Source organism: Megalopta genalis, chromosome 3, assembly GCF_051020955.1.
Source record: "Megalopta genalis isolate 19385.01 chromosome 3, iyMegGena1_principal, whole genome shotgun sequence".
Lineage (NCBI taxonomy): Eukaryota > Metazoa > Arthropoda > Insecta > Hymenoptera > Halictidae > Megalopta > Megalopta genalis.
Window position 1 is genome coordinate 17,442,356 of NC_135015.1, and position 17,241 is coordinate 17,459,596.

At 43.4% G+C, this 17,241-nt stretch overlaps 2 protein-coding genes across 2 annotated transcripts in view; one reads left to right on the forward strand and one right to left on the reverse strand.

The window, feature by feature from the left end:
• Tdg (Thymine DNA glycosylase) overlaps positions 1 to 17,241 on the reverse strand; it is a 173,342-nt gene that overhangs the window by 81,726 nt on the left and 74,375 nt on the right. The gene's annotated exons all lie outside the window — the stretch shown is intronic.
• Dnmt3 (DNA methyltransferase 3) overlaps positions 1 to 17,241 on the forward strand; it is a 211,357-nt gene that overhangs the window by 72,677 nt on the left and 121,439 nt on the right. The window contains exon 2 of the mRNA XM_033478278.2: positions 1,524 to 1,574. Within this exon, the coding sequence (XP_033334169.2) occupies positions 1,527 to 1,574 (48 nt within the window). The 5' untranslated portion in view covers positions 1,524 to 1,526. The remainder of the gene's footprint in view (positions 1 to 1,523; positions 1,575 to 17,241) is intronic.

A 17,241-nucleotide genomic window follows, 5' to 3' on the forward strand; every position in this document is an offset into this window, starting at 1 on the left:
TGCTGTCGCTGCTTCACTGTTTTCACGTAATTTTCTAAGAATATATTTATGCGAATACATTCAGAATCAATCGAATTTCATCTACTCAAGCCGTGGTTCAGTAATATGGAAGAAATGAAACGATGAAAAGAACGTTTTCGTATTTTATACAAATAGATTATTTTCCGTACGAATTCCTGTACGAATAAATTCTTATTCGGAATAAATCTGATTCGGATACGTTTTTATCTGATTGGATATTTTATCAATATTTCAATATTAATATATTATTATATTATATACTATATTTATAATGTAATATAATGTAATGTAATATAATATAATGTAATATAATATAATATAATATAATATAATATAATATAATATAATATAATATAATATAATATAATATAGTATAATATAATATAAAATAATATAATATAATATAATTATAATATAATATTACATATATATTTTTTACTAATATATTTAATAAAACTTTAATCATTAATCCTTGTCTCACCAAGCACTCACGACAACAATACATTTCGATTTTCCGCGAGCTTGATCGCAAGTTGCGCTCGATCGAAGAAATTAATTAGATCCTCCTCTCCCATAGAAAAACCGTGTAATTTCAATAACCGTAAAATAAGAGGCGCAAAACCGGTCGTACGACCGGCGCTGGTAGGTTCATCGTTCAACAATAATCCGCCAAGACCTCGGGCTCATCGTCCAAAGGGTTAACGAACAATGATACCAATTAGACCGCGGATCTTCGTGCAAACATAAACATTCTCCGAAGCCACGCGCGCGCGCGGCTCGATAGAAATTCATTATACACATATATATATCCTACTATATTCTATGCGCCGATTCGTGTCATAATAACATCCGCGGACCAATTAAAACATTTCTACCAGCGCGTAGAAGCAGCGCCCGTTCTCTCTCCGATTGGACGTTCGGCAAACATCACGGTTGCTGCTCGCGGCGCATCAATCTTTTCTCCGTTCACGGTCGAAGAAGAAGAAGAAGAAGAACTGAAAGGGAATGAGAACAGAGATTCGCGGAAAAGTCCGCAATTAATATAGACACTTTCATTAATATGTACGTTCTCGCGGCTAAATATTTGATCGGCCGCAATATTCGCGGGGCGGTCCGCGCGCGGAGGCGAAACGCAGGAGAATAAAAAAGACGCGGTTTATTGTTCCGCGATTGTTGCTTTATCATTTCTCTCCAGTCGCATCCGTTGACCCCGTTCGTATGAAAGCTCGGGCATCCATTACGCAACTTTTCCTAACGGGCGAAAACAAAACAAAAATGAACGCGAGAGAAGAAAAAAAAACACACGTCCAAGTTCATTGTTCGCCGGGAGCCGATCGATCGATCAAATATTTTTCGCCGATCAACGTTTATATCGGCGTAGAATATTTAGCCCGTGGTTGGACGTCGCCGCTATCGCACGCGCGCGCGCGCGCGAGATTCCCGTTTATCGCCGCGACGACGTCGTCGTTCGTCAACTGATCGGCCGTTCTTTTCTTTTCCAGGGAATGGAGCAGCAGCAGCGGGAAATATCTTCGCTCGTCGACCAGCAACAGGTAATTTTCGACAGGTTTCGAAGCCGGCGGCCGCCCGGTTCGCGAACTTGTTCGTCGGCACGCGGAAAGTCGTTTCGAATATTAATGGCTCGTTCGCCGAATTAATGCTCCCAATATCGAGTCGTTTACGCGACCATTAATTCGATCGGGAATACGTGTCGGGTTTGTTGTTACCCCTCGGGAGTACGAGCCGGCGGTGTCGCTTCGCCCAGAATTTCTCCGGCTCGCTTCCGAGGGCAGACTTTTCGCCAGACGCCTGCCTCGCCCTTCCCCCTCTCTCTCTCGCTCTCTAGCACTCTTGCTCTCTCTCTTTCTCGCGCGCTCTCTAGCACTCGCGCTCTCAGTACTCACGCACTCTAGCACTCGCGCTCTCTAGCACTCGCGCTCTCTCTTTCTTTCTCGCGCGCTCTCTAGCACTCGCGCTCTCTAGCACTCGCGCTCTCTAGCAGTCGCGCTCTCTAACACTCGCGCTCTCTCTTGCACTCTCTAGCACTCGCGCTCTCTAACACTCGCGCTCTCTCTTGCACTCTCAGCACTCGCGCTCTCTTGCTCTCGAGCTCTCTAGCTCTCGCACTCTCTAACACTCGCGCTCTCTATCGCACTCTCTAGTTCACGCACTCTCTAGTACACGCGCTCTCAGCACTCGCGCTCTCTCTCGCTCTGTAGCACTCGCTCTCTCTGTAACTCTGTCTCTATCCCTCTCTCTCTCTCTTCGTTTCTTCTTCCTCTTCCCTTTCGCTTCTCTGTCTCTTTTCCTTCCTTCCTTTTTTTCGCCGCGAATTTTCGCTGAATTATCGCCGTGTGCTCGACGGAACGGCCGCCGAGACCTTGTTACGCCGCGGCGTTTCGTCCTTGGACGAGAGATTGCCGCGGAACTTTACGCCGGCTTATTTCTCTCACCCTTGTTTCGCCGCGCGTTTACGGCGCGACCGAGACCGGCCGAACTTTCGGCGCCGTGTTTTTGAACCCTTTCGGAACGGGTTCCTTTAACCTCCTCCGATCGTCAAATGCTTCATCCAATTTCGCTCCACGAGCGGTTTTTCAAATTGTTCGCCGTGTTCTCCTGAAATCGTTGCGCCGGGTCTTCGACGCCTTCGTTATAGGCGACGTAATTCTACGCCGTTTCGAAGGCGTTAACTGAACGCGGAAACGCAGTTCCGCCATTTTAGCAAGCTGCAATCAACGTGTCGACATTTTTACTTTCTTTCAACCCCTAGCCGTACCATTTTCTTTTCTGTTCCAATTACAACGATCAGAACTTTTCCGATCGCTTCAACTTCTTAGAAGAAGAAACTTCATAATTATCGTGTATTTACATCCGCAGGAATGTTTATATTATATTTAATATAATTTAAAACATTCATATCTAACAGCTTTCACAGATTCAAATTTCCTCAGAATTTCCTAATCTTGACTCATTAAAGTTTATATGCTTATATTGTATATATCATGTTTATATTATATTTAATATAATTTATTAATATTATAATATCATATTATATTATATATTATATATTATTATATTATATTTAATATAATTTAATAATATTACAATATTATAATATTAGCGACAAGAAGAATGGTGTTCGTCTCCGACATAAAGAAACGGAATAACATTCATATCTCTAACAGCTTCCACAAATTAAAATCTCCTCAGAATACCCCAATCTTGACTCATTAAAGATCGGCAACGCGTTCAATTCGTTCACTGTTCTACGCTTTAGCTATACATTTTTCCCACAAATGCATTTACATGCTCATGTTTACCACGCATGCATAGAGAGTGCTTTTCACGTGGTGAAAACTGACGTCCGACCACCTGGCTTTTCACCCCTTATTCCGCGTCCCTTATTAGAGGGTCACTGGCGGCGGTGTCCGTGATATTAGAACGAAGCTGCCCTAAAATTGTACCCGCAGGACTCCGGGCCCCGACGGAGCGGACGTCGTGGATATAATGTATGAAATTCTCGCATCGAAAAGCCTATTATCTGTCGGCAGGAAGAGACACGAGCGTTTAGCCGCGGACAGGGAATCGTGTCAGGCATGCATGATTGACAAGCAACGCGCGACGGCGGTCGTCGAATCGTCGAAGAAAGCGTTTCGTCTCGCGGTATCGACCGCGTCGGTCGCGACAGGTTCGCCCGATCGGATTTCAATATCTTGGTCGGGGCGCTGCGACGCGGGGATTTCTTTTCGTGCGGGGTCGGAGAGGGCGCGTACAGTTATTTAATTAGAAAAGCGAAAACCGGAGGAGGGTGGGAGGGAAAGAGAACCGAGGGAGTTAAAGAGAGATAGAGAGAACTGAGGGAGTTAGAGAGAGAGGGAGAGAGAGAGAGAGAGAACCGAGGAAATTAAAGAGCGAGAGAGAGAGAAAGAGAACTGAGGGAGCGAGAGAGACAAAGGGAAAAATCGAGAGTGTATGCACGTGAGAGAGAACCGAGGGAGTAAAAAAGAAATAGATAGAGAGAGAGCCGAGGCAGTGAGAGAGAGAGAGAGAGAGAGAGCGCGAGCGCTGAGAGAGCGAGTGCTGAGGGTGTGAGTGCTGAGGGCGCGTGTGCTAGAGAGCGAGAGAGAGAGCAAGAGTGTTAGAGAACGAGAGAGAGAGAGCAAGAGTGCTAGAGAACGAGAGAGAGAGAGCAAGAGTGCTAGAGAGCGAGAGAGAGAGCGAGAGTGCTAGAGAGAGAGCGCGAGTGCTAGAGAGAGAGTGCGAGTGCTAGAGAGAGCGAGAGAGAGGGTGCAAGAGTGCTAGTCAGCGCGAGAGAGAGAGAGTGAGAAAGAGCGAGACAGAGAGCGCGCGCGAGAGAGAGCCGAGTGCAAGAGAGTGAGAGGGAGAGGGGGGGAGGGAGAAATAGGGCAGCGAGAAAACCGGCGGAGAATCGTAATCAGCCGCAGCGTCGTTAGAGCGCATAAGCCCGCGTGCACCCCATTTAATTGATTGTGCTCCCTATAAGCACGCGCCAATTATGATTGTTCTCTCTATTACCTACCCCCTGCTCGCCCTCCCCATCGAACCGGCAGACGCGTTCTCGCTTGGACGCCTCTCTCCGCCTGGCTCTCCTGCCTCTCCTGCTCCCCCCTGAGCCCCCGATCCGTCGATCCACGAGCATAGTCTTTCGGCTAATCATGAGCACCGATGAGCTTGGTCGCATACCGAGAGGCGTGCACCGTGTATCGCGATCATTTCGGCCGAGTTACGAGCCACTAGAATCGCTTTCGATTCGCCACACAGCCAACCGGCTGTCAGCGTCCACGTATTTTCAACGGAATCACTGTTTTATGAGCGACTCTTGGCCTCCGCCGTGCAGAAGCGTACGTTGCAGCTTGCTCTTCGAACTTCCTCGAAGGTCGCCGAGGCTATCGGGGATGATGCTCTCTCCCGAGAGGAGAGAGCGAAAGTGTTGCGCTATCTTTGCTCTCTACAAATACTTCTACGCGGGTTGGTTTTCTCGAAAGAACTGTCTCTGGAAGTTGCGTCCGCGTTTCGTTGGAATTCGTTGTGTCGAGCAACCCTTACGAAACAACCCTTAATTTCTTCGGCGAGACTGTTGGAGTCGCGAACGACGAGTAGACTCGTCTACTGGAGAAATGACAATTTTTGTATTGTAAGTATAGTAGACTCTCTCGAATTGTTCCTCAGTTTGTTTATTAGAAGAGGACAATTTAAGGAGAGGGGATGAGATCATTCGAGCCTTATGCGAACCTTAAACGCGACTTCTGTATACTGTTTGATAACAGTGGCAAGATTGGATTTGCTTAAACTTTATATATGTAATAATAATAATAATAAATATGTCTAGCTGAAAATTGTTCATAGGAACATTTTCCTAATATTGGGAATTGTAAAAGAAAAGGTTAGAAACCAGTTATTTTGACTAGTTCGGTAGTTCTAGTGTTAATAATTTTAGTAGGTCGAAAGTAATTTATATTGCATAATATAAAATATGTTTATATATTATTATATATAATATTTATTTAATACATATTATTAAATGTTTTTAATCTTTCCAATTTTTCAATATTTATGCAAAATAAAAATTGCCTTCACTAATTGCACGATGCAAGGACTACATATATATAATATTACGCACAGTAACTTGTTTCTCCAATTGTCCCTCCGTTCGTGAACAGAAATGGACAATTGGAGAGACAATTTACTGTACCTCGAATAGAAAACTGAAACGGCATTGGAAGGCATCAAAGGCATTATTTTTCATCTTATTACGATTATTAAAAGAGGAACGACGTTTTCACGTAACTTATGTTCCTTACGATTCACTCATTTATAAGTTATAACAAATATTATATTCGCGTTACCGTTCCAATGAAAATTGTCGTGGACCGTATTCATGATTATCATTTATTAATTCAACGGAGCTAATTAACCCTCAGATTACCGAGAGTGCACAGCGTAAATTACGTCGGAAGATTTCTGAATTAATGTTGAAAAAATTAATGTTTGTCGTTATAAATATTAAAACGATAATTTATAAAGTTACCGTGGAATTAACATAATCCAACGATTTTGTATTTCGCGCGAAGACCGTCGAATGGATTCCGTGAATATAATTATTGAAAATTGTAACACATAGCATGATATTTAAAGAATATACATATATATATATAGCTTCTCTTTGACAACATATTTATCATATTTTATAAACGAATACGGTGCGTTTAATACGACAAATGCAATAAATATAGCTGCGCACGCTGATCGAGAACGCGTCAACTCAAAACTATCTTAACGATAAATTGCAAGTTAAAAAAACAACACGCGCGTTAATAAACAATAAAACTCCTTGTTTTTCGCAACGAGGAAACTGCGACTTCCTTTGCGATCTTAACCCATTCGCACGATAGAAAGAAAGTTCGCGGCAAAGGATCTCGTCGTGGAGAGGGGTCGCGATTGACCCGGGGACCGGGGGTCGAACGCGACAGCGGTTCGCGGAGGCGCGGAAGCCCGTCGACAAGGATCGACCCGCCCGCCAAGAATCGTTGAATGGATGCGAAAAGTTTTGGCCCCGCAGATCGCCGGAAACGGAACGATCGCGCTGTTTCCGAAAGTTTCGGTGTCGAAGGTAAGGTTCTGGGTTAGGTTCGGGTCGGCGGGGGTGTCTGTTGGTCTGGCTCGGTTGCTCGCCTGTCTGCCTGCCTCGCCTCTGCCTGGCTGCCGGCGGAGATTACGGGGTACGCCGCTCGCATAAACTTCCCCGGCAAGTGAAACCATTACGATCAGCTGCGCGCCGGATCGATTAAGTAGCTCCACGCTCGCGGAATCGAAAACTCGTGATCGCGGACCGGAAGTCACGACCCGCCGCCCGTTCCTTTTCCCTTTCGTCGAACTTGTTTCGCCTATCCCGCGAGTATCGACGTTTCACCCACACGCTTCGAGCGATCATGCTTCTGAACTTTTTCATTTTTTTTTTCTGTTTACCTATTATCTCCCGTGTACACTTGAATCGTGCGTCCGAAGTATATGCATTATTTATATACCACTCTCTTGGTTTATCGGTTCTTTTTTTGTGTGACAAATACAAAATAATGCAAAATGTTGCATTGTTTTATTCATGTTGGAGCTAATGGACTTATGTATATTATTCGATGACAGTGTCAAGATTGGATTTAGTTAAACTTTGAACAATTTTTATTGTAATATGCGCTAAAAGTTGTTTGTAAAAATTTTCTGATATTAGAAATGTAATTTTACTAATATAATTTTAATAATAATGATATAATTTTCTTAATATTAGAAATTGTAAAAGAAAAAGTTAGAGACCAGTCATTTTGATTAGTGTGGTAGTTCTAATGTTAATCATTTTAATAGGTCGAAAGTAATATAAATCGACGTTATTAAACCTTTCTAATCTTTCAAATTACAAATATTCAATTTTGCCATAGATGCATCAAATCTCTTAGTAGTCTGCTTTATGACCAGATTGCGGATCTTTATGCAAAATAAAAATTACCTTCATCAGTTGCAAAATACAACTACATACGTACCATGTACCTATGTCTATTTCTTTTCTGAATCCATTTCAACGTGTCGACAGCAAGGCGATAACATTGTAAAATAATACAAATGTCTTTGCCATTTTATATAATATCAGGAACAATAAAAGAAAAATCAGAAACCAGTCATTTCGACTGTCGATCTATCTTTAAGATCAATTTTGTGTGCCTTTTTTATCGATCTGGCCGCAGTTCCTTTCTGCAAGTTGTTCTAGTATTACCCAAAAATTTAATAAATTAGAAACTTTTCAAGTTAATTCGTAGAAATATTAAATATAATATAAATAAATAATAATAAATAATGATAAATAATAACATAATTAATATATATAATATTAAATATATCTAAAATTCCCATTTGCTTACAACGCGTACACACGCCGCCCACACCTAAGAAATTAAACAAGAAGAAAGAAAAACTTGTGCTCGGTTCGTACGCGATCAATTCAATGCAGGCAATTTTTATTTCCCACGAAGATCCGCGATTTAATCATTAGACGCCGAAGTTTGGTCTTTTCGCCTATGCCCGGCATTGCGCGCGTTATGGTTGTCTTCGAATGAACTGCGTTGGTGTATTCTTGAAGAATCGGACAATTGATAACGATAGGCTGTGCGAGTGCTCGAAGCTCGTATTCCGGGCGTCGCGTCGGATCGACGCGTTGCCGTCGACTTCGTCGTCGTCGTCGTTGTCGTCGTCGTCGTACTCGTCTGGACGAGCGACGAACTCGGTCGAGAGTGGAACGGCGAGAATAGATGCGACTGTAATTGGATTTACAGTCATCGGGGCCGGTTCGCCGGAGGATGGAGTCTAAAAGCCGTTGTTACTCGACACCGGTATAGTCATCGCGCGTCACCGGGACGAAGGGCGGGAGAGGACCGTTTTCGTTGGTCCGCGATTCGCGATGCCGCTTGCGTAACGGGGCCTACGCTCTCTCTTTCTCTCTGTCTCTCTGTCTCTCCTCTCCTCTCCGCTTCGCTCTGGACCGTTAATATCACGCTCCAGACTAAATACAAACAATCCGGCAGGTACGGAACGGCGAGCAGAGCGGAGCGGAGCGGAGCGACGCGGCGTGTAGCGTGCAGTCCAGCTGCGTTGTTTCCGTTAAAATTGAAAATTACAGACCCCCGGATCCGTTTGTCGGAGGCCCCGACAAAAGGGGGCAAAATATGAAATCAATATTTGCGTAGCCGCGCGCACGCACCGTCCCCGCGCCCACGCGCGACCCGTTTATAATATTTCCGAGTTACCACGAGATCGGCATCAAGCCGTTCTCTCTAGATCTCTCTTTCTCTCTCTCTCTTTCTTCCTCTCTCTTTCTCTCTCCCTCCTTTCCGCGATTCCCTCTCGCGATCCCTAAGTCGCTTGCTAAAAAAAGTAATCTCCTCTGAGACCATCAAACCGCGCGGAATCATTCTTCTCGGATCTGCTGATCTTCGACACTAGATCTGCGGGATCCGTCAAATTGACGGGTTGTCAAATTGACGAATTTTTGAATTCGCAATCGTTCAGCTCGTGAGGATACATTTACGAGTTATATATTCGACATACAGGTTGTTCTATAATTATGTTAACACCTGGAACAGGGTGATTCCTGAGGTCTTTTGAAGCAACTTTTTCCTCAGCGAAAATGCAATCCGCGGCTTCGTTTACGAGTTATTAACGGAAAACAGTGACCAATGAGAGGCGAGATCTGCTGGCGCGAGGCGGAGCGAGTCAGTGCGCGGTCGAAGCCCTGTTCCGCTGATTGGCTTGACCGCTTAGCGCTGAGCGAGCTCGCCTCTCATTGGTCAATGTTTTTCGTTAATAACTCGTAAACGAAGCCGCGGATTGCATTTTCGCTGAGGAAAAAGTTGCTTCAAATGACCTCAGGTACCCTCCATTTCCGGGTGCTAACTATGGGACACCTTGTATATAAAATTTACAACGTCGGTGCTGTAAATTCTCTCCAAATGTCCCGCAGCTTGTAAATAAAAATGTACAATTTGGGAAACGGGGATTATTACTAATTATTCATGAATTATTACTAAGATTATTGTAGTCTTTACGGGTCGCAACCCCTTGTTAAAAGTAAAAAGCGAACACAAGTTCGTTACTGACGGTTCAGGATTTCCAAAAAAATACGATTTAACCATTCGAGTCCCAGGGATTATTGAAAAAACCCGGTCGAAAAATGACGAACAGCGCGACAGCGCTTTTCTTAATGCGCGCACTATTAGTTTATAAATATTTCAAGCTTCGTTCAATAAAACTGATCGAGAACATAAACCGTGGAATACAAAACGTGTTAATTGCAACATTCACATTTCACACTTATTACATTATTTTTCATTTCTCCCAAGATTATTTTATTTCATTAAATTCTCCGTACAGATTCAAACTTCCTGCGACTTTTTCGACACAAAATCTAAAGAGAAATCTTGCTTGGGACTCGAAACGGTTCAGTAAAAAGACTAACAAGAACCAACTAAGGACAAACCTATCAAACGATTTGGGCCACTGTGTTTCTCGAGTCCAAGTTCAACCGTCGTGGTAGGAAAAATTCCCGCGCGTTCATACACGCAATAAACATAGAACATACAAGAACTTTCGAAACGGCGCAGCTATCGGGTAAATGACAGGTCAAGGGGTTAGAGGTTCGACGATTTCGATGAAAGCAGGAAGCGTAAGCCGGGCAATTTGCGACGAACAATCGCAGGAAATCGAAGAAGCGTGGCGCGCGCGCGCGCGCGGAGCGGTTTGGACCCGCAGTCGCGTTCCGAGTAGCCGAGAGCGGGTGCGAGGCGGTTCGCCCGTCCGCACCCCCGGCCGGTGTTTATTCTTACAATTTTCCCGGCTTTCTTTTCCCTCGTTTGTCGCGGCGCGACACCGGGTCCCTTCCCGCGGGAGGAAGCGGTTGCGTAAGTCGCTCGCGCGCGCGTTCCGCGCCGGGGATCGCTGGAAAAAAAAGGGAAGAACGGGCCGGGACAGGATAATGGGCAGCATTTGTAATAACTGGAAGCGTCTAAACACCGTAATTACTATGATCGGGGGTGGAAGAAGCCGGCGCAGGCGGCGCGTGCCGCGCCGCTTCGTTCCGCTCGCGTGTAAACACACGTGGTCGCCGCTCCGCGCCGCGCCGCGGCGGCGTCGGGCCGCGTGGATTTTAAAGTCCTCTTCGTCGACCGGAATTACAGAGTAAGGGGACGCGCAACTATTACGTAGGGGCCGGCCGTATTAATAGTGCACGACGACAATAGTCCTCCGGCCGTGGAAAAATATAGTCCTCTCCCCTGTTCGCCGCGATCAATCGATCCCCCCTCGGTCTCTCGAAGTCGACGCCGACGGCGACCGGTTTTCCGACGACTTTTCCCCCGATACGCCCCGGGTTCGAATCGAGCCGACGAGCCGAGCCGAGCGAGCCGAGGGTGCCCCGCCGGACGGAACGCTCTCGGGACACACGCGCGCCCGAAATTCGTATTCCCCGATCCGTGATCCGCGCGTGATTTCGATTGCCGCCCGGTGGTTGACGTTAAGCGCTTCGTCGCGCCGAGAAGAAAGTGGCTATCGTGTCGAACGCTCGGCTGTCCAAACCCGACCCTCCTTAATTGGATCCCGTTGGCGCGTCGCCTGGCCAACTTAATATACAAGTGGCTCCGGGGTGGCTCCGCCGATTTTCGGTAATTTCGGACTTTTCGGAATTCCGCTCGGACGCAGCTACGGATCGTCGGATGTTTCAACGGTTGGCACTTCGTCGAGGAAAGACGTACTGCGACGAGACCGGGCTCGTTTCGAAGCTCGAAGCTTCTGCTTTCGATGTGTGCGCGTCGTTTCGTTTGCTGCCCGTCGATGTCGGAAATCCGTGATCATTTTAAAACCGCGGGTGTGTCTGGTTTCTCTTCGAGTATCTTTTTATTGTTTTTATTCTTGCTGGAAAATATGCAACGCTGCTCGTAATGACTGTGTACGTGGAATCATTTGCCATGTGAATCGGTGTTTTAGTGGATTCAATTTTGATTGCGCATGTTGCAGCTTCCGACTGAATCTATTTCGATAGTTTAGTATTGATATATTGGTTATAGGAGTTTATTTGGCTATTTGAGCATTATCATGTTACTTCGTGTACTCGAAGTCGACTGTCGTTTCACTTAGTCTTAATCAAACAGTTTCAGTCTTTAAATAAATAAGTGAATAATAATGATTGTTGTTATTATTTGTAACATCATTTTGCATAATATGTCAGCTAGGAAGCCGAAGACGTTCTTTCTTGAAAAAGGTTACGGTTTTTTAAACGTTCGTAAATACGTTGGACAATTTTTTACACGACCGAACTGAACGCAGATTCGAAGATCGAAGCTTCCTCTTTACAACGACGCCTCAAACTTTGCTGTACGAATTTTTTGAAGCCATTTTATCGAGCTTCGAGTGAAAGGTGTCTTGCCTAGTTTACAGTAACAGGTGCACGAGATTATTCCGAACTTGTTCCCCGTTTCTGTGCCATGGAACGAGTAGGACAAATCGTGCACCAAGTTTTGAGGGATCATTGTAAAGAGGAAGCTTCGATCTTCGAATCGATGGTAGTTTCGTTCGTGAACAAAATTTCCCAATGATTTCAGCGACGATTCAATTCGCAACATTTTCGAGCGAAACTGCGTCTTCGGTTCTCCGCCTGCTATAGAATGCGAAAGCATGATGATAGGAGAGAATAAGCGACGGATCGCGAAGGTAAAGGCTCGAAACTTTCAAATGAGTCGCAAGTTTATTTCCGTACGACACGTTTTTACGAAATCGTGCGCGTTCGAATGTCGCGAAGGTCGTCGAGAAACGGGAAAATGCGCGAAGTCCGACGACGCCGATTATTCTTCAACCCCTAATCGTCGTTCATGCTACTGGTCGATGAATTCCGCAATTATCTTGTTACTTCGCGACGCGATTCGGTGACAATTACGGGATAGAAAGACTTTCGAGGTCTGTATCAAACTCGAATGAAATGTACAGGCGAGAGATAGCGTCCTTGGAGAAATAAATCTGCATTCTCCGGCCGCATTGTGCATTGTCCGCGCTGCAAAAATGTCCGGCCGAGACGGCGAGATGGCTAACGTTGATTCTAATGCGATCGATCTCAAGGACCCGAGGTGTCGGGGAAAGCTAAACACATTCTTTTCAGACAGCACTCTAACACCCGAACCCACCAGCGTCGGTCGAATAATTGACGTTGTAACGACGACTGTGTTCGAACTGGCGCTGTTTAAATTTTTAAAGTGTTCAAGTGTATCTTCGCTATTACGATCAGACGGCGGATTTTTATGCAAAATAAATATTGCCTGCAGAAACTGCATGAGACAAGAGTTAAGTAAGGATGAATTTCTTTTTCGCGAATAGTTTCGACAAATTGCAAATAGTATAATGAGATTCTCATATTCTCCTGACGGTTTCACTATTCTCTATTTTGCGTAGGGTTGGGGAAAAATAGATTGTAAGATTTATAGTATGATTTATAGTAGATTTATAGTAACTACACTATAAATATTTTTGAGTATTTGTATAATATATGAAATAATAAATATTCTTAAATATTTATATGATATATTGAGTAATTAGTTTCTTTATCTCCATTTCAAATATTTCTTTCCTATTGGCTTTCATATCTCTGAAGCCACAGTTATAATCAGTATTAAAAAGAAAAAGTTTACTTATAGTCTAGGTTATTTATAGCATTTGTTTGTAGCATAATAATAATAATTAATTATAGTCCATTTACTATTCCAAAAATCTAGTTTTAAAGTCGCGTACACATTTTTTTACCATAAATGTATAAAATTCGCAGTCTTGTTGCAAGCCGAAAACTTCTCGCGGGTAACTTATTATAATGCTAAAACCTTCGCGCCATAATTATCAGCCCCCTGGCTTCTTTAGCGCGTCGAACAATTAATTAGACAGAATCCATGGAGGATATTTCGATCGGACCTCGGCGAAGTCGCTCGAACGGAGAAATCCGTGTTCGTTGCTCGGTCCGCGTTCGTATAAAAAAGCGGACGACCGCAAACTCTTTTCCGCGTGAATCCCGCGAACGAGTCGAATCGTGCCGAGGCGTGTGCCAATCGGCGGCCGGATTTCGAAGGGCTGGCTGGTGTGTAACAGGGCGGTTTCCGCGCCGGGAGGCTGCTGCACCCATCCGGTTTTTCTCGGCCGCGCGGAAAAGAAGCGCTGTCGAAGACAGGAAGGAAACGTTCGTCGGGACGAACGAGTTACGTAAAGTATCCCGGACAGGCCTCGGCTAGGTTTTACGATCGAATGGAAACGCTCGAAAAGGCGGGATGAAATTTATTCCCGGCAGCCGCGCTTATTTAATGCGGAGAAAATGCCCGGCGACGCGCCGCGCCCACGCGAAAGAAGCTGACTTTAACGGTCCCCGTCGCGGAACCCTGCCCGATATTTAACGCGGGACACTCGGAAGTGGGGGGGGGGGGGGGGGTGACAAAGCAGGCTACGGTGAGTTCTCCCTAATTCGGGGGAGGATATAATATATACGTATATAATAAATATAAAATATAATAAAAATATAATATGATATCATATATTATAATATAATATATAATATAATATAATATAATATAATATAATATAATATAATATAATATAATATATAATATAATATATAATATAATATATAATATAATATAATATAATATAATATAATATAATATAATATAATATAATATAATATAATATAATATAATATAATATAATATAATATAATATAATATAATATAATATAATATAATATAATATAATATAATATAATATAATATAATATAATATAATATAGTATAATATAATATAATATAATACAATATAATATAAAATATAATATAATATAATACGATTTGAGAAAAGGGGGTACGATTATTCCAGCTTTGCTGCTTGTTTTTACAGTTGCTAAGAATCGATAACTATGACAACGTGTAATGTAATAATATTTTGTATTACATGGCTATATAATCTTAAAAGAAAATTATCGAGCTTCTTCTCCACGCAGTTGAATAATTAAAAAGTCTATTAATAGGCTTCCGGTGAGTAAAGTGTTAAAATTGCTGAACTTACGAAGACAGTTTCGTAGGAAATAGTTTAACGAACTTCTCAAGCTTACATTGTACAATTCTCGTATAATTTATACTTTTCGTATAATTATTATATACAGTTTTTACTATTTTTATACACCGAGGGGTTTGGTTTGGATCTCGTATATGCAAATAAATTCTAGATTGTAACTTTGCGCAAAGTAAGTAATTCGATACGTCGGTCGAAAGGTGCAAGAATCACTTGGCAACATTGTACTTCCCCTAATACGGTAAATTCTCCCTAATTGACGCTCAGATTGTACACAAAAATGGACAATGTGCGAAGAGGAGATGCTTCTGATATTTACCTACCGATTGTCAATAACTCTAAAAACAAACTGCAAGGCTCGAATAATCGTATCTCCTCTTCGCAAATTGTCCATTTTTTTTTATCAGCTGACTCATGAAGAACGTGATCAGTCGATGATGGCTAGATTCGGATGAGGAAACGAGGAAAGGGGAAATAAACACTGGAAAAAGGAGGAAGAAAACGTACGTAGATTCAGCAATAAAAAAAATTGAAACGACGCCGTGAAAACTACCGTGAGAAGAATATTACCATTATCGCAAAAATTATGAATCTTTTTACGATAAAATTATACTCGTTTCGTATCTATTAGGTCGAGAGTCATAAATGACCTCCGTGACTTTATCAAACGTTTATTTTGCTCTTTCTATTCATTTTTCTATTTTTTCTTTTTGCTTTTGTTTTTATTTCATTTATTTCGAATCCTTATCTGTTTAGTGAAAGCAAAAACTCGTTTGTCCCCGTGACTCATAGCGAGCAGACACGAACAATGGATTCTACCTAACCGCATCGGAAATTATTTATGACTCGACCTAATATATTGCGCATATCTAATCTCGTGCAATTTGAAGCCGCTACCAGTTAACACGTACTTATGGCAGGCAATTAGTTTCTTTTTTTTCATGCTTAAATATTCCATTCCGTGCGACCAATACGACCGATTGACGTATTGAGTCGAAACGCGCGTTTTAAAAAATATTGAAACTCGAACAAGCGAACGCTGGCGAAGCTCGTCGACGCTGTGCATTCTTCTGGTAAAAGAACTGAAATTTCGAATGTTCCGAACTAGAATTAAATACGTCGTTTAATCTATTTTGGTTGAATTAACTCTCCCCTAATTAACGAACGTGGAGAAATGGGCGAGGCAAAGGGAGCAAAATGTATGGTTCGGAGGGAACAACTTGAATGAGGGATGCGATAAGAAGAAGAAGAGAAAAGGAGAGGGATGGGCGAAATAAATGCAAAAATGCGTCGATTTGCATAGAAAAATTATACGATTCCAGAAAAACAATACTAGTCACCGTTAGTTTAGTAATAATCCAAGAATTATCGTATCTCCTGTTCCCAAATTGTCCATTTTTATTTAGCTGATTTGGAGAGAACTTACTGTACCGACTTTGTACATTTTATACACAAAGCGTCCCAAAAATGTCTCACAATCCGCAAATGGAGGGTTCCTGAGATCATTTCAAGTAACTTTTTCCTCAGCGAAAATGCAATCCGCGGCTTCGTTTACGAGTTATTAACGAAAAACACTGACCAATGAGAGACGCGAGCTCGCTTAGCCGGCCGAGCCAATCAGCGGAACTGGGCTTCGCGCGCTCGTTGACGCGGCCGCCTCGCGCCAGCCGCGCTCGCCTCTCATTGGTCAGTGTTTTTTGTCAATAACTCGTAAACGAAGCCGCGGATTGCATTTTCGCTAAGGGAAAAGTTACTTCAAATGACTCGAGGAATCTCCCGTTTTTGGACATCTTGTGTTGAAAGAAAAATGTGTACGCCCCCTCTCGTAGGCTGAAAAGCAGACGAAACAAACGTTTTTTAATAGCACTATTCAGAAGTGGGAGTGTCACTTCTCAGCCCGGGGATCTTCGGTGTACTTTCTCTTTCTTTCGGACCGATGAACCATTCCCGGACACCGAAATGTCTCCGCGAGCAGGAATTCGTAACGGTTCCTCGGAGCCGCGCGGCGTAAAACCATCGAGATCCTGCGGTTTCGCGCGCCATCAACCCGGTCCACTTTGTTGCAGAGGAGCAAGCGGGGCCGACGGCGTCCGTGCTCGCCAGATCGGTCCGAATGATCGCGCGGAAATTCCTCGGGAATCGAGAGAAAGGCGAAAGTTAACCCCCTCGGTTTCCCGTCGGACTTGTCACGAGGATTCGCTGAATAAAATCTAGGATAGTCGCTGGATCTAGTTTCCTTTAAATCTAACGAGGAACGCTGTTTCACCGATGACATAATCGCGCCGATTTTTCTTCGTACGGATCGATCTTAGCGTCGTCGATCTTAGATCGATCGCAGTATATGCTATAGAGACGACAAAAACTAGATATATGCTATAGAGATGACACTAATTTTTGACCAATTTTGAGAATTCATTTTCATTGTAATAGATTCGAACAATCATAATTTAATTAGCATGTCTCGGATACGAAAGCGTTCTAATGTCATCCACTATGATCAATTTTCACTTTCTAGTTTCGGTTTCATTGATTAAATTGTTTTGACGTTATGGGCATTTTAGGGGTTGTTTT